The sequence below is a fragment of the Penicillium expansum genome (assembly GCF_000769745.1).
Source record: "Penicillium expansum strain MD-8 chromosome Unknown contig143, whole genome shotgun sequence".
Taxonomy (NCBI): domain Eukaryota; kingdom Fungi; phylum Ascomycota; class Eurotiomycetes; order Eurotiales; family Aspergillaceae; genus Penicillium; species Penicillium expansum.
In genome coordinates, this window is record NW_015971170.1 from 222,463 (window position 1) to 247,200 (window position 24,738).

At 48.2% G+C, this 24,738-nt stretch overlaps 10 protein-coding genes across 10 annotated transcripts; 4 read left to right on the plus strand and 6 right to left on the minus strand.

Moving 5' to 3' along the window:
* Nucleotides 1–388: 388 nt before the first annotated feature.
* On the minus strand, nucleotides 389–2,647 carry PEX2_043040 (putative protein kinase (Lkh1); the record flags this gene model as incomplete). The annotated part of the gene is made up of 6 exons (XM_016741579.1): nucleotides 389–586; nucleotides 648–735; nucleotides 786–1,245; nucleotides 1,294–1,641; nucleotides 1,699–1,780; nucleotides 1,844–2,647. 6 exons carry the CDS (start codon nucleotides 2,645–2,647, stop codon nucleotides 389–391), a joined length of 1,980 nt encoding a protein of 659 aa, XP_016603589.1.
* Nucleotides 2,648–4,600: 1,953 nt separating this feature from the next.
* On the plus strand, nucleotides 4,601–5,365 carry PEX2_043050 (alpha/beta fold hydrolase; the record flags this gene model as incomplete). The annotated part of the gene is made up of 1 exon (XM_016741580.1): nucleotides 4,601–5,365. The coding sequence occupies one exon, from the start codon at nucleotides 4,601–4,603 to the stop codon at nucleotides 5,363–5,365; it is 765 nt and encodes a 254-aa protein (XP_016603590.1).
* Nucleotides 5,366–5,975: 610 nt separating this feature from the next.
* On the minus strand, nucleotides 5,976–7,747 carry PEX2_043060 (uncharacterized protein; the record flags this gene model as incomplete). Its single annotated transcript, XM_016741581.1, has 2 exons — nucleotides 5,976–6,613; nucleotides 6,670–7,747. 2 exons carry the CDS (start codon nucleotides 7,745–7,747, stop codon nucleotides 5,976–5,978), a joined length of 1,716 nt encoding a protein of 571 aa, XP_016603591.1.
* Nucleotides 7,748–8,368: 621 nt separating this feature from the next.
* On the plus strand, nucleotides 8,369–11,482 carry ysh1 (cleavage polyadenylation factor subunit YSH1; the record flags this gene model as incomplete). Its single annotated transcript, XM_016741582.1, has 6 exons — nucleotides 8,369–8,521; nucleotides 8,582–8,679; nucleotides 8,970–9,304; nucleotides 9,374–10,185; nucleotides 10,236–10,884; nucleotides 10,941–11,482. The coding sequence occupies 6 exons, from the start codon at nucleotides 8,369–8,371 to the stop codon at nucleotides 11,480–11,482; spliced, it is 2,589 nt and encodes an 862-aa protein (XP_016603592.1).
* A 187-nt stretch (nucleotides 11,483–11,669) lies between these two features.
* On the minus strand, nucleotides 11,670–13,281 carry PEX2_043080 (aminotransferase, class III; the record flags this gene model as incomplete). The annotated part of the gene is made up of 5 exons (XM_016741583.1): nucleotides 11,670–11,918; nucleotides 11,988–12,440; nucleotides 12,499–12,845; nucleotides 12,913–13,215; nucleotides 13,272–13,281. The coding sequence occupies 5 exons, from the start codon at nucleotides 13,279–13,281 to the stop codon at nucleotides 11,670–11,672; spliced, it is 1,362 nt and encodes a 453-aa protein (XP_016603593.1).
* Nucleotides 13,282–13,926: 645 nt separating this feature from the next.
* Nucleotides 13,927–14,878, plus strand: PEX2_043090 (RNA-binding signal recognition particle subunit SEC65; the record flags this gene model as incomplete). Its single annotated transcript, XM_016741584.1, has 2 exons — nucleotides 13,927–14,380; nucleotides 14,451–14,878. 2 exons carry the CDS (start codon nucleotides 13,927–13,929, stop codon nucleotides 14,876–14,878), a joined length of 882 nt encoding a protein of 293 aa, XP_016603594.1.
* A 469-nt stretch (nucleotides 14,879–15,347) lies between these two features.
* On the minus strand, nucleotides 15,348–17,042 carry PEX2_043100 (cytochrome P450; the record flags this gene model as incomplete). Its single annotated transcript, XM_016741585.1, has 3 exons — nucleotides 15,348–15,501; nucleotides 15,555–15,724; nucleotides 15,804–17,042. 3 exons carry the CDS (start codon nucleotides 17,040–17,042, stop codon nucleotides 15,348–15,350), a joined length of 1,563 nt encoding a protein of 520 aa, XP_016603595.1.
* Nucleotides 17,043–18,167: 1,125 nt separating this feature from the next.
* On the minus strand, nucleotides 18,168–20,437 carry PEX2_043110 (uncharacterized protein; the record flags this gene model as incomplete). Its single annotated transcript, XM_016741586.1, has 4 exons — nucleotides 18,168–18,966; nucleotides 19,015–19,092; nucleotides 19,151–19,316; nucleotides 20,062–20,437. 4 exons carry the CDS (start codon nucleotides 20,435–20,437, stop codon nucleotides 18,168–18,170), a joined length of 1,419 nt encoding a protein of 472 aa, XP_016603596.1.
* Nucleotides 20,438–21,238: 801 nt separating this feature from the next.
* PEX2_043120 (uncharacterized protein) lies at nucleotides 21,239–22,480 on the plus strand (the record flags this gene model as incomplete). Its single annotated transcript, XM_016741587.1, has 1 exon — nucleotides 21,239–22,480. The coding sequence occupies one exon, from the start codon at nucleotides 21,239–21,241 to the stop codon at nucleotides 22,478–22,480; it is 1,242 nt and encodes a 413-aa protein (XP_016603597.1).
* A 424-nt stretch (nucleotides 22,481–22,904) lies between these two features.
* On the minus strand, nucleotides 22,905–24,226 carry sur2 (sphingosine hydroxylase; the record flags this gene model as incomplete). Its single annotated transcript, XM_016741588.1, has 2 exons — nucleotides 22,905–23,482; nucleotides 23,536–24,226. 2 exons carry the CDS (start codon nucleotides 24,224–24,226, stop codon nucleotides 22,905–22,907), a joined length of 1,269 nt encoding a protein of 422 aa, XP_016603598.1.
* Nucleotides 24,227–24,738: the final 512 nt, after the last annotated feature.

Below are 24,738 nucleotides of genomic sequence, written 5' to 3' on the forward strand. Positions count from 1 at the left end.
AACCGGAGAGCATCAGGGGATAGGTCCCTCAAGGATACATGCAGTGATTCCGGTTGCTCAAGGGTCAAGGGTCAAGGGTCCAATGCCCGCTGCCATGTGGTGTCACAAAGACAGACGAAGCGTGCATGAGGTGACACCTGCAGGAGTCGACGGGGGAAACCCCCAGGAACCGAAAAGAAATTAAAAAAGAAAAAGAAGAAACATCGTGATCATGATTTTCCGAAGTGCAAACACCATTCCGTCCCATTCGCGATAGAGAAAAAGATTACCCTCAAGATATGAGCCTTCTATCCATAGCTGGATCCTGTTCACGCCGGTGAATTCCCTCCTGATGTCGTTGAAAAAGCCGAATGTTGGCTACTGTAGCTGTGCAAACTGGACCTGAGGCCTAGGTGGTGCGTCCTTGGCGATGCAATCCTTGGCCGATCCGGTGAGCCTCCGTGCCATCGTCAACAAGTGTTTCCTTGAACCAGGGGTGCTTCAAGGCCTCCTTTGCAGTGATCCGGTTCTTGGGATCGTAGACAAAGATCTGTTGCAGCAAATCCAGGAATGAACGGTTGAATGGTGTGTTGGTAGGGATGAACTCCTATAGCAGACGAAATCAGTCAAAAGGAAGCCCCACAGGTAGAGAGATGCGGGACACTTACTGTCAAGGATTTCATCGCGCGCACATACTTCCGCGAGGCCCGGGTCGTTTCAGCATTGGGATAGTCGATCTTGCTTCGGTTAAAGTACCTGATAAAGTTAGGTTCTGTTATAGCAAGATTGAAAGGGGCCATATTTACTTAGAAGCAGAGTTGAGACTACCACCTCGGCCCGCCATGACTTTCTTCACCAAAGCCGTGTCGATTCGATTGCCAATGACGGATTCCATCATCGCCAGGTGTTCAAGGTTGTCATGTGTCTGGAACAGTGCATCTCCAGTGAAAAATTCCACCAGGATACACCCAATACTCCAGATATCACATGGGAAACTCCATCCCAGGTTCAATATGATTTCGGGGGCCCGGTAGTGACGGGTAGAGACGACAGATGAGTGGTATTCATCATCAAAGGTGGCCGAACCGAAGTCGATGAGTCGGATTTCACCATCAAGGAGAACGCGGCGCTGTCGCGCGTTGCGAGCTGTAGCGTGGGAAGAGGATGGTATAGTGCGGTTGTAAGTGAAGGTTTGATAGGCGTTGCTGACGAGGAGGATGTTTTCGGGTTTGAGGTCGGTATGGATAAGATTTAGGTCATGAAGGACTGATAGGTTAGTAGTCTGATATATGGATATATATGTGGAAAACCTACAGGCAACACTTGTGAACAGCTGCCGGGCAAACTGCTGGATCTGACTGCTTGGGAATGGCACGAACCCATTCCCCTTGAGGAAATCAAATACGCTTTGTCCTAGTAGATCAGTGACAATGCAAATGTGATTCCGGAAGTCAAAGCAGTCCCGAAGGTGGATGCATTTGTTGCGGTTGGTTTTGTCATTCGAAGCCAGAGTTGATAGGACTCGCAGCTCGATTCGAGACGCATCGCGATACTTTTGAATCGAGCGTATAATTTTGACCGCACAGCGAGCCTTGCGCTGCTTATCATAAGCTTCGACAACTTTGCCGAATGTACCTTGACCTAGAAGTTTGATCACAGAGTCTATCAAGGGGAGTTAGCATAGTCAACTTAATACCGGAGATAGTTCTTTTCACTCACATCGATCTGTCAATGGCGTGTCGGGTGTGACAATGTAATGGCCATCATCATCGTCAAACTTCTTGTTTTGAGAACTGGTGTACTGCTCGGGCAAATTTTGTCAGTGGATTTGCACAAAAAGAGATGGCAAAGATAAAATACTCACATCACGAACGACCGGCACAGGGACATCCTTTGCTTTGATGGGCGGCTTCGGAGGTGGGACATAACTCAGGAAAGCATCACCTGCAGTCTCCAACTCTCGTCGCTTCTGTTCGTCGCGGGTGGATTTTCGAGTGGCGCGTTTCCGCTTTTGACCGATAGAACCATCCTCGTAGTATACACCATTGCTTGCTCCCGAACTGCCCTGTGAGCCAAGCGAAGTCGGAGCTGTTGTGTGTAAGGATGCAGTTCGATCGGTCGATAAGGACGTGGCGGAGGATTCCTCGCCGTAATGTTGGGGATTGATTGAAAATGACGGGCGGTCATAGTGACCCAGGTCATAGGCAGTTTCAATCCCCGTCCGCCGCCTCTTTCCAGCGGGCTGAGGAGCCGCAGGAGCTGGTCTGGCAGATGCAGTTGCAGGAGGAGCAGGGTCACCATTCGATGGCTCTGGACCGGGACTGTCGTCGATCACAATGACTTCTTTAGGAAGGCCATTCTTGTAGAACTCGGTCCAGTCTGGTTTCTTTCTCCGACCGCCAACGGAGGGAGCCACGCTGGAGCCACTCTGGTGGGTCATAGCCGACGGAGTTGTTGTCGCGGGGGGGATTCTCGGAGGTTGGGTGTAGGGAAGGGTTGTCGTTGTCGGAGAGGGGACAGAAATGGCGTAGGGGTTCGCGAGGCGAGTTCCTGCGGCTGCGGTCGAAGTCGGGTAGGAGTTATTCGGCTGATACGAAGGGTGGTGAGGATATCCGTAAGCCTGATGATGAGAAGGATGCGTGGCAGTGGCCGTGGACGGGGTGGACATTGTGCACGAAGGTATCCCGTCACACGAACGGTATCAAGGTGGTGAAGAGAAGATTGGTCTAATTTATGACCAATAGTTGATTTCGCGCGTCACTCTTCCTCGGTGGAGACAGGGATCTCAAGGCAGGACTAGCCAGCCAGAGAAGAACCAAGCCGACAGAGATTGAGGTTGACAAGTGTGTCCGGAAGGAGATCTCTGGGGAGACGTGAAGATGACGGGCTGAGGCGGTCGGGGAGGCAAGGTGGGAAAGACTGTTTTTTCAAATGCGTTGCATTTCCTCGACAATTTGAAGACAAGGAAGTGAAGCAAAGATCATTGGAGAACTTGGCGACATCTGTGGTAAACGAGGTGGGGAGGGAAGGGCCTGGAGGCAAAGATGAGTGATGATGGAAGAGTCGGAGAGTTGGGACCCGTTGCCGATCAACTTGGGATTTTGCATTTGGGGCCTATTAATTCTTAGGATCTTCTATAAAATTATCATTCGTTGCCTGAAATACTCTTAATTAATGTTATTGATATTTGAATTGAACTTTTTTGGACTCTATTTCAAGTCTTTAAGACATTAAATACCTATATTATACATTATTTGCCTATTCTATACATACGAAATAGAAAAACCTCAACCTAGAGGCGCATGGGCCTCTAGGGAGAAAAGGCGGGTTATTATCTCCTCATTCCAACACAGCCATGAATGTAATTAAAAGGATTTAAAGTCCTAGAGGGGCCTTGAGGGGCCTTGGGGGGGGGGCGCGCCACCGGAAATGGAGCATCGCGTCCAAGCCCTGGCTTAGCCGAATCCAATCCACAAGGAATGGAGAACTTCGATGGTCAAGAATATCGAGAATATCGAGAATATTGAGAATACCAAGATCCAAGAGTATATCAAACATTAAAACCCACAGCAAATCCCGGGAAATCCCAGGAAATCGCCGATATCAGGACTCTCTCCTCCCGTATACCACCTGACATTCCAACTGAGTCAGCATCGAGATTAGGAAACACGCAAGCGCATTGCGTATAGGTATAGGTATAATAGATAATCAAACTAAAAACCGATGGGGTAGTCGTCAATGGGCTGTTGGATATAAGAGGAAGGGAAAACAATTGAGAGACAAGGGTTGTATAGAGATCATAGAAAATGTCAATATATATCAACTGAATAAAACCTCAGATAATCTATACAAAGAATACCTACATAGTCATTGCCTATAAGCTTACTACTAGATTAATGCAAGAATTATGAATTATCGAGTAAGAGATATCTAAAAGTCAGGCAATTCCAAAGTAAACCCAAGTAGATCTGTAGATACTGGTGTATACAAATGCACTGCCGCTTTTATGAGGGCGCTTAGGCGCGCGTTATGGCCATACAACATAGGACGTAGGAAAGGAATTAAAAAGTCTCCTTCTATTTTCTAATTAAGAGCGGATCGCTCTCAAAGTCTCAGATATCTAAGCAGATTGTTTCCTAACCTAAGTGATGAAGATATTCACTCGTCTTCTCTCCAAGCGTCTTTTACTCTATATATGTTCAATATCCTATTCTAACACTTCGAATATATCTCCTAGCTTCGTGAGGCATTACACTAACTATGGACCAAGAAGGCGGTATCAACGATAACACAAATTGAACCCTCCCACTGCGACTTTCTTTGTCTGACGGAATCGATGTCTGACTTTCAATGGAAATGGAGCTGAAGACGACCTTGGAAGTGGTGGTGCTCTCAAGTAGCTCATCGCCGCGTGACGACGGGCAGAGCAATTGGCGCCATTGGTTCTGAGTACCGTTTCTAAAGTACAGTACGGCGTATTTGTTGAAGGATAAGCAACTTGCCTTAGCGTCTCAGGAGCGTCGCTTCGCAGACAGCCATGACCAGCACTAGCTTGGTGCTTTCCCTTCCACATCTCAAACCCCCGTCGAAATCGTGATTTTCAACCCACCCTTCCATCAGAATGTCAGAAACACTCATTTCATATACGTCGTACAACTCATCTTCCAACAAAGCGACGATTCTCCTTATCCATGGCGGCTTCTCCGATGGCCAGGAGTGGGACGTTGTGTGGCCACTTCTCGTCGCCCAGGGCTACCATGTACTAATTCCCGACCTCCCTGCCCATGGACGATCGCTTGAGACCAAACCTCTAGAAATCAACGACGCCGCTCGTCGTCTTGCAGATCTGATCGAAGCCCAAACGCATGAGCGAATAGCTCATGTAGTCGCTATGAGTATTGGCGCGCATATCGCCGCTGCTATGGCCGCGCAGTATCCTGAGCGTATCCAAACTTTGACCCTTTCTGGGTTTAACCTCTTTACGCAAAACCTTGTCTCTCCTATATTGCCATACCTAGTCTACGCTGCGCAGCGGACTAGCGGATTCGTACAAAAGCCGACTGTGGAATGGGAGCGGTTCCATAGCGGGAAAGGGTCTTTATCTACAACGTGCGATATCTTCAGTATACTGTTTTCATCACGAGATTTGCAGCCTATCACAGCCCGGTCATTGGTGGTAGCCGCAACGAGAGAAGGACTTGGCGCCGATAATGTTGACCATTCTCGCCGACTGTTCGAGACGATGTCCGACAACGGGAGTAGGCTGGTGCAGCACCGGGGAATGCGTCATCCGTGGAACGCGGATGAACCACAGCTCTTTGCGGATTTGGTGATGAGCTGGATCATAGGCGGAGATTTACCAGATGGCTTCGAGCCGATTACTTGACTTGCTCTCCGAGTTGACATTTACAGGGCATATTCAATATCACGAAGGATAGCCAGACACATGTAGCAATTCGAGAGAGTTAGATTATTCATTGAACAAACTTGAAATCCAGGTTGTTCGAGGAATTTGAGCTCCAAACAATTTGTATTGCCGAAACTAGATATTTTAACTTAGTAACTTGATAACTAACTATATCTAGACCGACCTAGCGTGTGGTCGTGAGAACTAGAAAGCAGCGATCCTGATCAGGAAGAAGAAAGAGTCTCTCCAAAAGATCTATAATACTTATTTATCACCCTACTAGTACGTATGGCTAAGGGGAAACATATCCAAAAGCGACGAGAGAGGGATAATCCATCGAGGTACAAGAAAGTTCCTAGTTCGGCTATCCTCTCACAAAAGATGTACGCTCATCCTAAAGTTGAATGGAATTAAAGATCATGGCCTGACAACCTGACAACCCCCATAAGCCAGCCAACGCCACCATACACACGCAGAGAATGCAAGAACTCCTGATGCCCGAAGCCATAGGGCTCCCATGGGCCAATAAAGAAATTAGGGACACAAGAAAATAAGATTACAAACATTTATGATCCGGTTAGTTCGATCCTTAGTTTCGATCCCGATCCTCTTTGGGGTCCTTCAGGTAACCCCTCTGCACATGTCGGGTCGCCCGTCCATCCGCTTCCAGCATGAACAAAACATCTCTGACCTGAATACCCAACCCCTTCTCTTGATCTTCACGCCATATTCCGAGGCGCCGCTGAGTCTGACTGGGGGTGGATTCACCGGCACCGGACTTTTCAGGACCGGCGGTGGGTGTGGAAGGAGTCGGACGTGAGGGAGACGAGAATCCACTGGATTTACCACCGGGCTTCAACCACGAGTACGACTTTTTGGCGCCGAACATACTGCGACCACCCCCGGACAAAGCCATGCGGGCCGTCTCCACAGACTGTGCATGCTGCTGGGCTTCCGTTGCTTTGGAGTCCTGCATTTTCTTCGCTTCTTTCTTGCTCACTGACTTTTTGTCGAGCGTAGGCGCCCTTTCGCCGAGGGGTGTCGAGGGTGCAGATCCTATTGGATCTACAGACTCGGCTCGAACAGCCTCATCGAGAATGGCATTGCTGTTGCGTTTAGCACGCTTTGCTGCGCGTCTTTCCTCTTGTGAACTCTCTCGGTGGATGAATGCTCTGTATCTTGCCGCATTCGACTTTGTGCTGGAGGATTCCATGGTAGCATGAGGACCTGCCAAATTCATTAGTATCAAGTCAGTTGAGTAGGAATGATGAGCAGAATCGTACGTTTCACAGGGGTCTGGATGCCCCCCGTAGCCTGCCCAAGGGGTTTCGCGACATCTTTCCACTCATTGGGAACTACGCCGTGAGAATGGGCTCGGCGACTACGAGCAAGAGTCGAGGCGTAGTCGATGACGCCCCTGAATCTTTCTTCGGTGGAAATAGATAGAAGATTCAGTATGTCCACGAGAGGGGCACCTTCTTGGTTGAGAATTGTCTGACCAGTGCGCACCACAGAAGAGCCATCTGGACCAGTAACTTCGATCGGCTGTGGACGGCCAGGTACTGGATGAAAAAGGCCCTCCGAAGGAATCCGAACACCAAGGTCGAAGCCTCGCTTCTGGAGCTTCTGCTCGAGGAGTTTTGTGATCAAGAATGGCTCTTGGATGTGATACTGTGCTCGCCTTGCTGCGATGGTGTCCTCGCGGGTCGGTTCATTAGGGTCTTTGAAGGGGACATGTGCCTGAGATGATGGACCGGTGAACGAGTCGTGCGTAGTCGCCGGTTTGATTTGAGGCAAATCACCGAAGCTGGTTGAAGCCGAGGGAGTTCCCGGGGTGGAGCCTTGAGACGTGAAAGAGGTGTTGATAGGTGGCGGGTATTGGGACTGTGGTCCTCGATGGGAAGGCTGCGCCTGCGCATTCTGCCCTGAAAAGCTCTGTGTGAGAAATGCTTCCTCTTCTCTCACATCAATTCCAGATGACGCTAGGACATCTGTCAGCTCAGCAGCATCTGTTGTTTTGTCCACTGGGCGAGAAGGAGGACCCATGGTCCCAGGAGGAGCGGGGGCAGGCGTCGTCGACATGTTCATATTCATGCTCATATTCATCGGTGCTCCGTTCATTGGAGAGGGATTTTGTGGTAGTTGAACCGCGTTGAAGCTCGGAGAACCGTAAGGAGACTGGGTTTGAGAAGGTGGCAGAGGAGAGAGGCGAGGTCGTTTGGATGGAGGGGGGGCAACGCCTCCATTCACAGGAGATGCTACCGAGTTTGGGGATGGGGACGAGACAGGTGGGGAGAAAGGTTGCGAGGAAAACTGTGGCGGCGGGGGTGCCTGCTGCTGTGGATGCCGAGCTTGTGCCATTGTGACTGCCGATTGAGGGCAAAATTGAACTTTGAATGAGATAAAGGCTATTGCGCCGAGCCGTCGTAGCCTAGATGAATCGAGGTCCACGCGTGGCCGTTAAACTGAGCGGATTGCTCGCACCACCAGCTTCCACCACCTTTGACCATCTCAATATTGAATTCAAACCATATACGCGACACAGAAACCGTAAAATAGTTGACTCGAGCGCGAAAGTAACAGTAATCGGGGAGACAGTGATGCGTGATGTGGTAAGGAGCTTTCTAGGTGGTCGAACTCTGCTCCGCGGATCGCGGATCGCGACACACGTGACTGAGCTTGACTAAGCTCTCCAAATCTGCGGGTGTCCAGGTGAGGTTTCGTCTGCTGCGAATGAAATCACTCTTCTATTGAATCACATCCAGTCTTCAAAAGTGCATTGACTGTCTGCTTTAATACCTGCAGCAGCTGAATTTCTCATAGCCTTTGTTGCGCAAGTCATGGGTGTTGCGCTGAGCTCATATTGATATCCTGGGCTTTATCGTGCGACGCGGGTGCTAGTACCCTTCAACTAGCCTTCTCAAACTCATTCTCAGAAATCTGTCATTCCCCTGACAACTTACCCAATTAGTTCTTGACACCATGGCCTCCAAGCGTAAAGCTTCAGCAATGGGAACAGCCGTTGACGATGAGCCCGTTGACCCATCAGACGAACTGGCATTCTACTGTCTCGGCGGCGGTAATGAAGTTGGACGGAGTTGCCACATCCTGGAATATAAGGGCAAGACAGTGATGGTAAGTCTCAGCTGGAATGAATAATGGAGTCGCAGATACTGACCTCCTTGGCTTCTCTAGCTCGATGCGGGCATGCACCCGGCGAAAGAAGGCTTCTCCGCACTTCCTTTCTTTGATGAATTCGATCTGAGCACAGTGGACGTTCTTTTAATCAGCCAGTACGTGCATCTTTTGTTTTATTTACAAATTATATGGAATCATGGCAAGCACGACTGGAGATCATTCTACACTTACCCATATGAGGCACCTGGGTTATTTGGCAGTCTACTGTCTCAGCTGCCTCAGTGGAAGAACACATTCCCCTGCATATATATGAGAAGCCCAATACAATTCAATGTCATGCATATATTTCTTCTATCACTGTACCCTTTGAGTCTCGAATTCGAGTGCTTTCTCCTGCGCGTTTGTTCATGGTTATCGCAGTTGACTAACAGTATGATTTGTATAGTTTCCACGTTGACCATTCTTCCGCCCTCCCATATGTTCTCAGCAAGACAAATTTCAAAGGAAGAGTCTTCATGACTCCAGCAACCCGAGCAATCTACAAATGGCTTATTCAAGACAATGTCCGAGTCAGCAACACATCCTCTTCCTCTGATCAACGCACTACATTATACACTGAGCGTGATCACCTGTCAACGCTTCCCATGATTGAAACCATCGACTTTTACACAACACATACGATCAATGGCATCCGTATTACACCGTACCCCGCCGGGCATGTTCTCGGAGCTGCCATGTTTAAAATTGATATTGCAGGACTTGTGACTTTGTTTACAGGAGGTGAGTTTTACTTATTACACCCTTTGTGACCTACATCAATACCAGGCAGATTGCTAATCAACCGGCTAGACTACTCTCGCGAGGAAGACAGACACTTGATTCCTGCCGCCGTGCCCAGCGGCACGAAGATCGATGTTCTCATCACGGAATCTACATTCGGCATTTCATCCAATCCACCTCGATTGGAACGCGAGGCGGCCTTGATGAAATCAATCACAAGCGTTCTCAACCGCGGAGGTCGAGTTCTGATGCCCGTTTTCGCTCTTGGACGTGCCCAAGAGCTGCTTCTTATCCTTGATGAATATTGGGAAACCCACCCAGAACTCCAGAAATTTCCTATCTACTATATCGGAAACATGGCACGACGATGCATGGTCGTGTACCAAACATATATTGGTGCCATGAACGATAATATAAAGCGACTCTTTCGGCAGCGCATGGCCGAGGCCGAGGCTAGCGGCAATAAGAGCGTTAGTGTCGGACCATGGGATTTCCGATTCGTTCGAAGTCTCCGCAGCTTGGAGCGTTTCGACGATGTTGGAGGATGCGTCATGCTTGCCTCCCCCGGTATGTTGCAGACAGGAACAAGTCGTGAGCTGCTGGAAAGATGGGCACCCAGTGATCGCAACGGCGTTGTCATGACCGGTTACAGTGTTGAAGGAACTATGGCTAAGGGATTGCTCAATGAACCTGATCAAATCCCGGCTGTCATGTCCAAGGTTTCCACTGGGCATGGTCGTGGTCGTGTTCCCGGAGTGAATGATGAGGATCAAAAGGTCATGATCCCTCGCCGTTGCACTGTTGACGAGGTCAGCTTTGCAGCCCACGTCGATGGCGTGGAAAATCGTACTTTCATTGAGGAGGTAGCAGCACCAGTTGTGGTAAGTGTGACATCCACCCAACCTATTTGAAATTTACTGACTCCCCCAAGATCCTAGTTCACGGCGAAAAACATCAGATGATGAGGCTGAAGTCGAAACTGCTTAGCCTTAACGCAGATAAGGCGGTGAAAGTCAAAGTCTACACCCCAGCAAACTGCGACGAAGTTCGCATCCCTTTCAAAAAAGACAAGATTGCCAAGGTCGTCGGCAAGCTCGCAGAGCTTGCGCCTCCATCGGAGAATGATGATGCCCAACTCATGGCTGGAGTCCTAGTTCAAAATGGGTTCAACTTATCGTTGATGGCACCTGACGACTTACAGGAGTACGCGGGCTTGACAACTACGACTATTACTTGCAAGCAGCATATCACTCTGAGCTCCGCGAGTATGGACTTGATCCGATGGGCCCTCGAGGGAACTTTTGGAGCCATTGAAGAAATTGGAAACACCAAGAAGACTGAGCCCAACGGCAAGAGCAAAATGGATACCGATGACACCTCAAAGCAAGAGGATGCTGATGAGGAGATTCCATCGGATGAGACACAGACATTCCTAGTTATGGGATGTGTGTATCTTCGCCATCACTCACGCACCCGCGAAGTTGAGTTGGAATGGGAAGGCAATATGATGAACGACGGAGTGGCGGATGCAGTTATGGCTGTTCTTCTCACAGTTGAAAGCAGCCCAGCCTCCGTAAAGCGTATGAATCCCTATCCTTTTTCGCCTTTTTACTTATGCTAATCACTACGGTTCTAGAATCTGCCAAAAACAAGCACCACCATCATCACCATGACGATGATGACACGGAAATACCCTCACTTCCGAACCCTCATTCTCAGTCTGGACCCCAAGAGCGGCTTGCTCGTATGCTGATGATGCTCGAGGCCCAGTTCGGCGGCGACAACATTGGCCCTATTGAGCGCCCCCGAGTCCCCGCTGATCTCGCACTCGGCCCACAAGAAGATGGCGAAGAGATGAACGAAGAACGAATTGCCGAAATCGAGGCTGCGGAGCTGGATCGTCTTATCACAATGGGTGTTCCCGTCCCTGGCATTGAGATCAGGGTGGACAAGCATATTGCCCGTGTGTGGCTTGAGGATCTGGAAGTCGAGTGTGCAAACCCTGTACTGCGAGACCGCATTCGTGTAGTCGTCGAGCGGGCCATTGAGACTGTGGCTGGACTGTGGGCGGAGAGCTCGATTCATCAGGACGCGGCGCTTAGCGGCTCTGCCAACGGGCCGAAAGGGATTGAAATGGCGGATAGGAAGAAAGCGGCTGCCATTGAGGCTCATGCTTGATCTCATGTACTTGTATAATAATGAAATATCCCAGCATTCACATTACTTGACTTCACTTTTCTACATCTGCTTCGTCATTTAATGTGTCTTCCGGTAGTTCTTTTTCTAACAAAATGAAATTGATTAAATAATTGCACATTTTAAGCACATTTTAAGGCTATGCAAGTGGATTTTTGAAGAGTGGACTTTACAGGGTAGCAAAAACCTCCTTCAGAACTTTCTCCAGCGTATCAACAATGATATCAATCTCCTCTTTCGACACAATATAAGGCGGCGCGAGTATAAGATGATCTCCTTTAGTTCCATCCACGGTACCAGAGCAGCCATATAGCGAGATACTGTGCTCCGGCTCTAGACCCTTCTCCTGGATCCGGTAGCATAGACGATCCTTGGGGTCAAATGGCTCTTTCGTGGCTTTGTCTTGGACAAATTCAAGCTGAAAAGAGTTAGTAACATGTCTCTTTTGTTGGTCGTGCAATATCGAATACAGGAACATGGAACTTACACCCCAGAACAATCCTTTCCCGCGAATATCTCCCACGTAAGGATGACTCTCGAACCGCTGCTTCAACTGTGTCTCAAGGTAAGCACCCATGGTCCGCACATTTTCCACGAGAGACTGTTCCTGGATAGTTTTTTGTACTGCAAACGCAGCAGCACACGAGATAGGATGGCCTTGGTATGTCTGTCCGTGGCGGAACTGCCCGGTGCCTTTATCCATTGTTTGCACAATGGAGTCATTAATCAAGATGGCCGACACAGGCGCGTATCCACCACCCAGACCCTTTGCAATGGTCTGGATATCGGGAACAATATCCTCTTGCTCCCAAGCATGCAAGGTCCCGGAACGGCCCATGCCGCTCATAATCTCGTCAAGAATCAAGAGAGCGCCGTGCTTCTCGCAAACGGCTTTCATTGCACGGAAGTACCCTGGTACTGCGGGGACACAGCCGAGAGCCTAATGAGTATAGGTCAAAATGATGTGGTAATCTAGATTTTAAGATGGGAAGTCATACCGCACCAACAACCGGCTCTGCAATAAATGCGCACACAGTTTCGGGTCCGACACGTTGGAATTCAGCCTCTAGCTCGGCTGCCAGACGTGCCACATAGTCTGCATCAGACTCGCCCTCCCGCTTCCCACGGTATGCATAGCATGGGGACACATGGGATACGTTCTTGGAGAGAAGTGGTTCAAATGGTTCCCGACGCTGAACATGGCCACCAACTGAGAGGGCCCCCAGCGTGGTACCGTGGTAGGATGGAAGACGTGCAATGAACCTGGTACGCTCAGTTTGGGGAGTTGGAAGCTCCAAGAAATATTGGCGCGCTAGCTTAAGTGCAGCCTCGACAGCCTCAGACCCTGGATGGTGTCAGCACTGTATGTGGGGACTGAATTTTTAGTTCTCACAAGGGCTGCCTTGACTCACCTGAGCTGGTTATAAAGACCTTGGATAGTTTTCCTCCAGCAGAGTCAACTAGGAGTTTGGCAAGATCCTCGGCTACCTGAGTGCCGAAGAAGGCAGAATGACAGTAGGATATCTGATCCATCTGATCCTTGATGATCTGGGCGACCTGCTCGTTACCGTGCCCTAGACAAGATACAGCCGCGCCACCTGTGGCATCGAGAAATTTAGTCCCATCTTCCAGAAAGATGTAGCACCCCTTGCCACCAATGGCCTTCTTTGGGACAAAGCGTGTGTCTCGGTGGAGAATAGCACTAGTCTTGGTTTCTGGGAAGTATATCAGAATGAGGAAAATTCCAAGATATTGCATGCAATTGACATACCGTTGGTCATGATTGAAATTTAGAGAAATGTGATTGAAAGAAAGCAAGCTTGAAGAGACCAGGTAAAGCCTTATATAGCCGTGGATATCTGTTCGATGTTTCACCCGAGGCAATGGTCTGTCCTGCGGGGCTAAGTGGGTTCGGCATGCCGAAAGGAAGAAGCCGAGCCCTCTATTGGTCCGGGGGCGGGGGGACGGACCTTTGGCCGATTAGATTTCCTATCTGGTCTATCTGGTCTATCAGCGTTTGAAGAGAAAGCTTTAGATTGGTGATTGGCAATGACTCATGGATTGGGAATATATCTGGGAACGATATCATTATATATGTGCGTATTATAGGAATACAGTTGGCTATAGTTCGGTTTGGATTCCTTAATGGGATATTAATAAGATATTAATAGGACATTATATAGAGTATGTAGTTACTATTTTTTCATAATGATTGACGCAATGAGGTTTTCTTGTAGATTTAAGATTATTGTCTCAAATTATAGACATAATATACTATTTAATATCGACGTTCACTCAGTTGAACGTGGACCAGACATCCCCACGTCCCACCGCCCGCACACTCTACATTCTGCCCCTCTGACTTGGCCACAATTCCCGCGGCCTTCCCCAGACAACTCCCCATTCCACAAATTCAACCCTCCACAATGTCGCATCACGCCCAAATCGAGGAAGTCTCTGACTCCGACCCAGAAGAGATCGCCCCTTCTTACGACTCTGACGAGGACCTCCCCAGAAATGCCATCATCTCACCCGTAAATATCCCAAGCAAGGCTGCACCTCAACCCCAACAACAACAGATGCCCATGCCATCAATGCCGGTGCCTGAACCCCAGCGCGAGATTCCCCGACACTTCTCATGCTTGTACCCAGTGTACTTCGACAAGACCCGATCGCGCGCCGAGGGTCGCAAAGTCGGCGCGGAGCTCGCAGTGGAAAACCCTCTTGCGCGGGATATCGTTGATGCCGTCCAGATGCTTGGCTTAAATGCGGGATTGGAGCCTGAGAAGCTGCATCCTAAGGATTGGGCGAATCCCGGTCGTGTGCGTGTGCAGGTCAAGAACGAGGATGGCCAATTAGCCAACCCGAAGATCAAGAACAGTACGTGGTTGATACCTTTGATGGAGTGAATGGTTCTCTCTGCTGGATCTGAACTGACATTGCTGCTTAGAGCACCATCTCTATATTCTCGTCGCACAGTACCTGAAGGCTAACCCCACGACCGAAAAATCACCCTACCGGCTACGAATCCGTGGCCTGCCCATGCCTGAGAAGCTTCCAGCAGCTCCTGCTGCCCCACGGGGTTGGAAGATCGGAACGATCCTCCCTATCCATTCACCTGCCTACAGCGGTGGTGGTGTCAGTGACAACCCCCTCAAGGACGCAATGGCCGAGATGCAGGGTATGCAGGGCATGGAGGGAATGCCCAACATGTCGGAAATGATGAGTCAAATGGGCGGAATGGGCGGACTGAGCAATATGTTGGGTGGACTAGGTGGACTAGGGGGACTAGGGGGTATGGGTGGAATGGGCGGCGAGCCCTCAGGGGCAGGCGCGGAGAAGAAAAAGAAGGAAAAGAGGAAGGTGATCAGGGCATGATTTGGCATGTCCTTTATCCCGTGTTCCACTTGCATTGTATGGCGATGGGCGTTACTTTTTTCTCCCTAATTTTTGATGCACTCGAGAAAGGAATATTTCCTTGATACCACGGATTTGCATCTGAATTGATCTCATTGTATATCCCCGTCAAATCGTGTCCAACAGAAAGTATCTTGTACACATTCTACATTTTATAGACCCTCGTGGGTGTCGATAAGCTATTACGGAGCTACTAAGAAAGAATTTCCAAGTCAACGCTAGATGGAATATCAAGTTTTAGAAAACGCACAGGGCGAACCTGCATGTATGCTATGCAAGTTTTTGGTTGTCTTATTCCAAGGTCATAATTATGTGCTGAGAAGTAGAGAAGTACCTTTGGGCTATGCGAGCCACCATGAAACAAAGACCGGAAAATAGAAGGAAAACCTATGCGTGGCAATGCCTTCTTGACACAAACCGCCTGGGCAACTTAATTCGCAGGAGTCAAACGCACAAAGAGCGGCTTCTTCTCCCATAACTCATAGTTCTTTTGGTCTAGCCAATTATCATCGTTGTCAACCAGGCTGATATCAAATTCGAAGAGGATAGATGAAATGATAAGACGCATCTCGTGATATGCAAGGCTGGATGAAATATCAGAAAACCGTTCAAGTATATATAAGAACAGAGAACTCACTTTTTGCCCAGACAGTTTCTAGGGCCGAAAGAGAATGGCTGAAATACCGATTTCTGATCATCCTTGAATCGCTCGGCACCAGGAAGCCAACGCTCAGGTAAGAACTTCATAGGCTCAGTGAAATTCCTGGCTGAATGATAGGCTGCAAGATGGGGAATTCCAACTGTGACCTATAGATATAGCAACAGAGAAAGGTTAGTACATATCCCTGAACATATTCACAAATCTCGCGAGACACCAAAAACTTACACCTTCAGGAACCATCTTGTCACAGATGATTGCACCACCCTTGGGAACCAATCTCATACTTGCATCTGGAACTGGAGGATACATCCTGAGACCCTCATTGAGACAGGCGTTTAGGTATACTAATCGCTGCAATTTGGTAATAGTGAGACTTTCTCTATCCCCAAGCTCGCGGATTTCATCTTTGAGCTTCTGCAACACTTCTGGATTCTTGCAAAGTAGCCACGTCAAACCACTCAGGACAGTCGCTGTGGTCTCGGTTCCCGCGATCATGAATGTGCCCGCATTTGAGTACATCTCACCGTTGGAAATATCCTTGCCAGCATTTTTGATGACCAAACTCCAGATATCGGGTTTATCCGTTTTGAAACCCATACGACGATCGACCTTTTCATTGGTAAATCGGATGTGCTCCTGTCTTTTTTGCTTAATCGATTGGGGAAGAAGCATCCTAAAGAGGGATTCCAGGTTAAACCTCCGCATGGCATGGCTTAGACTAATGAATTTGACAGTTGCAAAAATCGATTGCACCCATGGGACATATTCACCATCTCTGAGCATATTCAGAGGTTCAGCAAAGGTTAGGTCTCCCATGATGTCGAAGGTGGCGAAGCTGTACAGCTTCACCATGTCAGCCTGTGCCCCTTTCGATGATGAATCAATCTTTTGCGCCGTGGCGATCATTCTCAGCCTCTTGACTAACATTTCGACATATTGATGGATCATTGATTCCTGCTCCTTCAAGGCCCTGTCGGAGAATGCATGAGAAAATACCCGTCTCTGACGACCGTGACTACCATCATCTGAGCGCATAATTCCCTCTGAGCCAGGAGGATTAGGGCCCAGTTGAACGGGATCTTTAGGGAAACTTGGTTTGCCTCCGGTCCGATGTCCAAAAATGTCTTTCCATGCCTGACTCTTGATATAACTCAGTTCGTTGGGTGAGATTCGAACGATTGGACCGTACTCTTCATGAAGTGCCGGGATTACCTTGGCCCCCAGACCACGGACACGATAGTAGTAGATGGTGAATGTGGATGCTGAAAAGAGTTTTGGCCCGGGATAGTCTCGTAGTGGATGAAATAGTAGATTGTAAATGACATTCCACAGCGGGTAGCCAACGACCTGTATGATAAAAGTATCAACTTCGGTTAGCGAGATGTTTCTACTCCATTGTCGGGGTTGACTTGCAAACAGCAAAATGGCCACGCCATATTTGTACAACTTAGGGTTTTCTTCCATGATAAATCCACAAAGAAAACCTCTGTAGCTTGATATAGGACAAAGTAAAAGATTCAACAGGTTAAAGTTCCATTGGATGTTTCAAAAAACGGCGAGACTTTATATATTCTATGAGACTAAATCTACAGTAGAAAATACACCCGCCATAAATTGGGTTTTAACAAAACAATGCATGTTAACAAGGGTCACATAGGGCACGAAGCGTCTAATGCAATCGAGTTAGACCAAAATAGTTCACCCGACTCCGAACATGGAGGTGTTAACTCGAACTACATGCTCGTGGACTTTTGCTTTCATTTTTTGCAGGTCATCCAATATCTGACTGTCAAAGCCAAGATTTAAAAGGGTTAAATTTTGAAATAGCCTACTTGACTGGGAGGTCGCCTGCTTTGTGAATGTGTAGGTGCGTGCTTTATACACTTACCCAAATTATACAGACCAGAAAAGAGATCGAAGTAAGGAGTATCGGAATCATTAGGGGCTCGCATATACCTGAAGTCAAGTCGACCATACAACATACGGCATGTGGATAGCTCGAATAGGGAGATCACCGCTAAGAATTTATGTTGTACTAGTAGTTTTTCAGTAGTTTATAGGGGCTATTATTACCTGGTGACTCCCGAGGTAATTGAGATAGATCGCCTTATGACTACCAGGTCTAGGTCATACTCCCTAGCTTATGCGTACTTGTGGTGTCTACCTAGCTGGTCTTTTTTAATGTCTTTTTAGATGTACTGTACCCACCTTCTCAGTTTTATGCATAGACCACAGGAGAAGACGGAGAATGGCTTAATTTTTGAAATGGACTTTTGTATACCCTTGGATGATGTGTTATTTTTCTGGCCTAGTGACCTGTCAACCCGATTATTACTAGCCAAAAAAATCTGTATGAATTAAAAACTGGGGCCTTTCTGAAGAGGCGGGTTAATGTTGATAATTACCGGGCACCCAAGTCTCTGAGGTACATCCTACCCAACATAGAGTCTGTGAAAGGGACTATGCATGTACTGGTTTAGGCAGTGCTGATTTGAGTCCGCAGGGCTGGGTCTAGCAGGAATTATCCAAGGGGGAGCAAAGAAAAACATATCATATGCACATGCGAGGGGTGAATTTGTGCCAAAGTAGCTAAAAATAGCCGTTTTCGCGGGTGTCACTATTATGCCGTGCCTCTGTCTCTTTCGGGCATCCTCCATTTCTATACTGCCAGAGCCGGCTGAAGTCCTTGACACGTAGTACTCGATCCACACCATTCGGCTGCGATCGTTGCAGGCTCAATTCGGCGGGGAGAAACGCCTCGTCTCGGGCTATAGTGGGTTGATATCTGACTCGATGTGGAGGGCCCGTATGTCCATTTATGCCGGCGGTTGCCCATGGTTCGACTTCCATATCCATGAATGGATTCGAGTCAAGTACTTTCATATCAGGGCCTAGGGTAAACATGTTGCTCAGGTAATGCATGTTGAGTAGATGGCCTGAATTCGGGCGCACAAACAGCCGGCCCATGTATCGATTTGGGATGTCCACGAAGTGGAGCACTCCCCCCAGAGCCACTATATCAGCTGCGTTGGCGTAATGCTCGATGTAGCCGATGGTTTGGCCAGATTGATGCACTAGATCAGGTGTTGAGATTCTTCGTGAACTTGCTGGTTTTGTCCATCGCGGGTTGTTGAAGTGATTTGCGGCATTCCCGAAGGTATATACCTCCAAGTTATGAAGAATATCGTGTGGTAACTCATCCAGAAGCCAGTCTACGACAAGTCCTCCTTCAATACCACCTTGGCTATGAAGAATCAGGACCACCTTGTCGCATTCTGGGTCCAAGAGAGCTTCCTTGACCAAGGCATAGGATTGTCGTATATCGTCAGTAGCGTATGAAAAATCACGTTGAATTAGACATTCGATGAGATCAAAGACAATGCCCGCACTAGTTCTCATTAGTGTTTGCAAATCGGAGATTCAAGACGCCACTTACGTCCGATTATGCACGCCCGTCACTTTCCGACCAAAGATGTATGACAGTTGATCGATGTTCATTTGTACCCAGTGATCCCTAGGGGTAATTCGAGTCAACAACTGAAACTAGGGAAACAGGGGGGTTTCTCTCCTACCCAGCTGCAATTCCATTTATATACAGCCAACGCTCCCGCTCATGACCTGGTTGCTCAACCACGGGCACTTGGGATACCAGAACCCGCTGGAAGCCGTTCAACATCAACATGATGATCGCATGGTTGATAGTGAAAGCAATAGCAGAATAAGCAAGGATCCATAGGCCTGGAAGCATACAGATAACCATAATCGGCAGCGAGAGCAGGAAAAAAAGTTGATAAACCACGAGAAATAGATGAATCAACACGGTAGCTCCATTGCGTAACGACGGATAGAGCTCGTCCAACTCACGGGTGCAACCTAGATGCAGGGGCAGTACGATTCCTGGAAGCGCCCATAGCTTCGAAACAAACAAGGACAAGTCGCTCCAGAGTAACTTGATGGGTGAGGCAGTGTAGGGCAAGGGAGTACCCTCCTTACCCGGACAAGTCATTGTGGAATGCGGCCGGGAGAAGAAGTGTAACGTTGAGATGAAAATCAAAATCAAAATCAAAATCAAAATCAAAACAAAAGAAGCAGCCTGGTCTTGTCATGTGATACCGCGCCTGCTTATATCTCGTGAGATCTATAGCTTGTGACTACATCGGCTGATTGATTTATAGAATGGACATTTTTTATTATACACGGTGTTTTGTTTTCTTTCATATTCAGTGATAGAATTAATGTTATTTTGGCATTCCTTTCTTGTTTTCTTCATTATGAAATGAAACCTATGTCTCCATCATCTCGCGAAGGAAACTGGGGCGAGGAATTTGCAGATACCGTGATTGATGTTCTGCTAATCGTCAAATCATGATTAGATATAGATCAATTAAATGGTAGAATGAGAAAGGAGAATACTAACGAATAAGGTGACGCCTTTTTCGACGATTATTGCCGCGAAAAAGATATCTTCGGTTGATCTTCATACCGGCATTGCGCATTTCACTTTGATGCCATTTTGCAATGACCTTGGCCGCGGCAGTAATTGAAACATCGCTGGGATTCCAGTATTCTGGGACACGTAGGGATAGACACCATTTGACATCGTGATGGACCGGTTCGGACGAAATGATACCGTCTCGGGCGTTGATGCGAGCCACAACAAGATCCATCAACTCTTCGTCGTTGTATTTGTGGTCAGCCCAGTTGAAGAAGACAGTCACCCATTGGTTTGCTCTAGTCGAATTGTATTGCTCGCGGATGTTTCGTCCGTTTGGATAATTGAACATTCCTCGAAGATTGTTGCGCTTCTTTGCTTTCTTTGTGACTCGAGAGGAGTGAATGGCTGAGGCTTTGTTTCCCATGGTGGAAATGTGTGATGTAGAGAGGTAGAGGTTGATAAGACGAAAAAGAAAGAAAGAAATGAGACTAAAGGATGAGACGATGAGACAGAGCAAGTCTAATATATTGAATAGGATAAAAATAACAAAGGCCATTGATGAGTTCATTAATAGCACAATTCATTGTGATGGTCGTAGACCGATCAATAGGATCATTCCCTTTGATGATCACGGAAATAAACACCAATAGGACACTGCAATAAAACTTTTGTTCTCTCTGAGGACTGAAAAGACATTGTTTACCGGAGTTTACATTATAATGAAAGCACATCGAGAACACCCCACCTCATTGAGAGTATATAAATATCCTTATGATGGAATTCTTCTCCCCGTGGAATATCAAGATCAAACCTAAACCCTTTACTCAGAACAGTAAAGCAGCTGTGTACAATATTTGTGACACGAGTGAACGAAGAGAATCCCGTGAATACATCCAATTCCAAACAAGTATCAAGTATCACCTGGAACTGACATCCAAACCCCATATTGCTTTTGTTTAGGACAAGCATATATCATCCGAAGTCTATCACAGGGCTACCACAACCAAATCGTCCCTTAAAGCCACGATAACCAAAATCAATGGGAAAAGATGGAGGGTGGTTCGAAGACAGACGAAACACAATCGGTAGACGTAGATCCCTTTTCTCAGGACCAAGAGACCACCGATTTGTCACTGATTTGAGAAGGGACGAACTAAAAAAGCTAACAGAGATACTGCACATAGACAACACAAGAGCAAGACATACTGACGAGGTCATCAAGCGTATGATCAATGAGCTACCAAAGAATATGCGCCGTGATCGCTGGTCAAGAACGAACAAGGATTTGTGTAATGCCCACCAGGGTCTGCATGCAGATCTCATCGCCGATGTGTTTAATCTTATCCAGAGAGAGGTCGGTCACCACCTTCGCAAGTTTGACGCATACCCGGACTTGCTGAAGCCTCTCGATATATTGATCCTGCACAAACTACAGGCTATACAGGGCATGTGGGAGAAACCTGCCCCGAATGACCAGGCTATCGCAGAAACATGGCACTATGAGATCAGCTGCTGTCAAGGGTGCATGGTGGCTCGGGTTGTGAGTGACAAGCATGCATTGCGCAATCTTCGAATCGCCCTGCTCTCTCGCACGCAGACTCGTTTGAACCATGTTCCACGCAGACTTATGAAATTCGTCGACACCTGTATTGACCTATTCCCCGATGACGTTGACGAGTTGTATGGCACATCCAGCCAGTTTGCATTCATCCTGAAGGATACCCGCAAGCTCTGCAATAAGGCTTGGTCCCAAGACCCAGCACATGCGGATTCGAGTCCCCCACAGCGAAGGCACACCGATCATGACAAGAGTGGCGAAAACAAAAAGAAGGGAAAGAGTGCACGTAGCCATAAACTGGCTAGTGAGTATAACCCGAGGAAGAAGTATCCCCAGCCACCACCACCAATCACATTATCCCACCCCGCGGAAAGGTATGTCCCCGGATCTTCCATCTCATCTCAATTTACTGACTCTGACACCGAAGGGCGCAGAATATATCGTCCGACATCGAGCCTCTCCCGGAAGGCTTCGAGATCATCGTACCATATGGAGCGAGACCGACGCTCGGACCCAAACCCAGACCGCATGACTAGATTCATGGACTTCGCTGATGACAACGATCAAGGCTTGGGAATAAGCATGGAAAGGCGGAGTGCAAGTACTGTATATGGACCTCCTGGAAATCCCCCGTCATCTACCACTGCAAGCACAGTCTTGGGAACGATTGAGGAAATCGACGAACTGCTTGAGATGTACAGGGGTATGGGGACAAATCCCTACCCGCGAAGCGCCCAACACTGCCCAATACATGAGAGTAGCGGCGTCCCATCATGTTGTCGCTCCCCGTCAATCTGCTCCACTGACAGTGAGTGGACTGATGAGGATGAAGACCGGAGAAAGCCGGAAAGTGGCCTAGCAGCGAGGACTACTTGGAATCTGGTGTGTGAACAGTCGAATATGATTTGATCTTGTCTCCTGATCACTTTCATTTCTTTGTCTTCGCATCCGTGTTGGTGCTCTGTTTCTTGTGTTCTTATGTTCTCATTTCCTTTTTGACATGTCCTTTTGTCCTTTTGTTTTTCTTTGTTGTACGTCAAAGTCTTTGAGGATAGTTGATGATATTTGCAAATGTATCGAGTGAACACCGAATACCCAAAGGAAAAAGTAAATGGCAAATAATAGACATTATTGACAGTAAGTCATAGAGCGAACCATGTACAAAGCATTGACTGGCGCATTCTGAAGTATTAATACATTGGGCCATTGATCCCATATACAAAAAATGACGGAAAGCCCCACGGTCTGGCGGAGACGGCCAGCAGCTCCAGGGACGGGGTTAGGGGATGCATAAAAAAATCAACACATGCTCGGGCTTCATTTCATCACGGCTTTAGTTGTGGAGAACACTTCCAGGAACCCCATGACTCGGGCCCTTGAGGCTATCAACAGTCTTTCGGCGCAGCCGAGTGCGGGTCGCAGGTCCCTCGGGTGATACCACTACCCGTTCGTGCTCACGTTCCTCGGTCACAGTGATAGTCGGCGGTGTAGTAAGCGCCTGCGCAGCATCCAGATCCACCTGCTTCTGGGCATTCTCTCGAGCTCGCTCGTAGCGCAGCTTGACCTCACCAGTCCACTGAGTGCCAAGAAGGCGGTCCCAGAAGATGAAGAAAGGCTGGGAGAAGTTGGTCTTGATACCCCAGCTTTGATGATGGATGTCGTGGTAGGCGGCGTTGTTGGAGGTAAAATGCTGCAGTGGATCCCAGGGGAAGGCATAGCCACAGTGATCGTCGACAGTTTTGATAGTCGACATTGTAAAGAACCACATGGCCTGGCGGGTGCTCATGCCGGAGACCAAGAATCCAATACCAGTGCCAGCCGTATCCAGGAGGAATCCCTCAAATGGGTGGTTGTAGAGGGCGCCGAAAGCATATGGAACGTAAAGACGGTGATGGCGGGAGTGGAAAGTCACTAATAGCTGGTTAGTATGGAACCATCAATCCACTTCGAAACGTCAGACATACCATAGAGCCACCGGTTCATATGCATAGCGCGGTGGAGGAAGTACTGCCAAGTATCCACAATGGAAATCGCTAGTATGAACTGGAGGGTCGGGACAAAGTACCAATATATGAAATTGGCAACTGCAAGTTCCCAGCTCGCGAACGCGGGCGCTACAGCCTTGACTCCGTTGTCGAGGGTTATGGACTGGGTCACCCCGGGGTATGATCCACCAGCCAAAGCTCCGGCCAACATGGTATAACCGCTTTGGGAGACAGATTTTCCAAGACTGATAGCATCAACGCCAACAAGAGCTAATAATGATGGAACAGCCTTTTGGGCGATTCGCAATCGTTGCGCCCACACGGCCACATCATATTCCTCTCTCCCAACAGTTTCCTCGGCATCAAAGTATACGAACGCAAGACCGGCCACGGTTTGAATCACCTGTTGTAAGACCACATCCCGTACAACTTCCCAGCGGGTCACTTTGTTTCGCTTCAGGACTTCTGCGGGGGTGTGAAGCCGGTATTCCACGAAGTAATCATTGACATCGAGGAAGTGATAGATCATGGACATGCCCCAGTAAGCGACAACGGGCAATATGAGCGAAAGAACATTGTCAGGAAGAGGAGCAAGCAAATTCTTTTGCGCGGTCAAGGTGTAGGTTGGTAGGGGAGGAAGGTCGAACGCGACGGATGCGTTCACAGCCATGACAGAAGACTGGCGGTGCGTTGAGTGTTTAGTAACACAAAGAATCCAAGAATGACGATCGAAGGGATCTCAGAATCAATATCTTGGATATTGAAAGATCCCGAGGTCAGAAATCAGGTAAAGAAAAGAGAGTGGATGTCCGCAATTGCCCACCACTCCGATGTCCGGATGTTGACGGGTAGGCGCGACACAGGATGATTCCGATCAGTCAGAGACCTCTCGGCGCTGACCGGGTACATACAAAAAGAAGTATGTAATAAGAAAAAGAAAAACAAAGAGAATCAATTAATGATGAAGGAAGGAATAGGAAATGCTCGCAGATAAAAGATAAACGTTCAGATCAGGAGACGCCCGGATTCGGGTGGCGCGAGCCGGAGTCAAGACAAATCAGGATACATGTATTGACGGTATTTTTGGATTTCATTGCCGGTAAGAGTACGCATATGCAGTATGGTATGGTATCACATCGTTTGATGCTGACTCAGTTCTATACTTCGACCTGGACAGCGTTG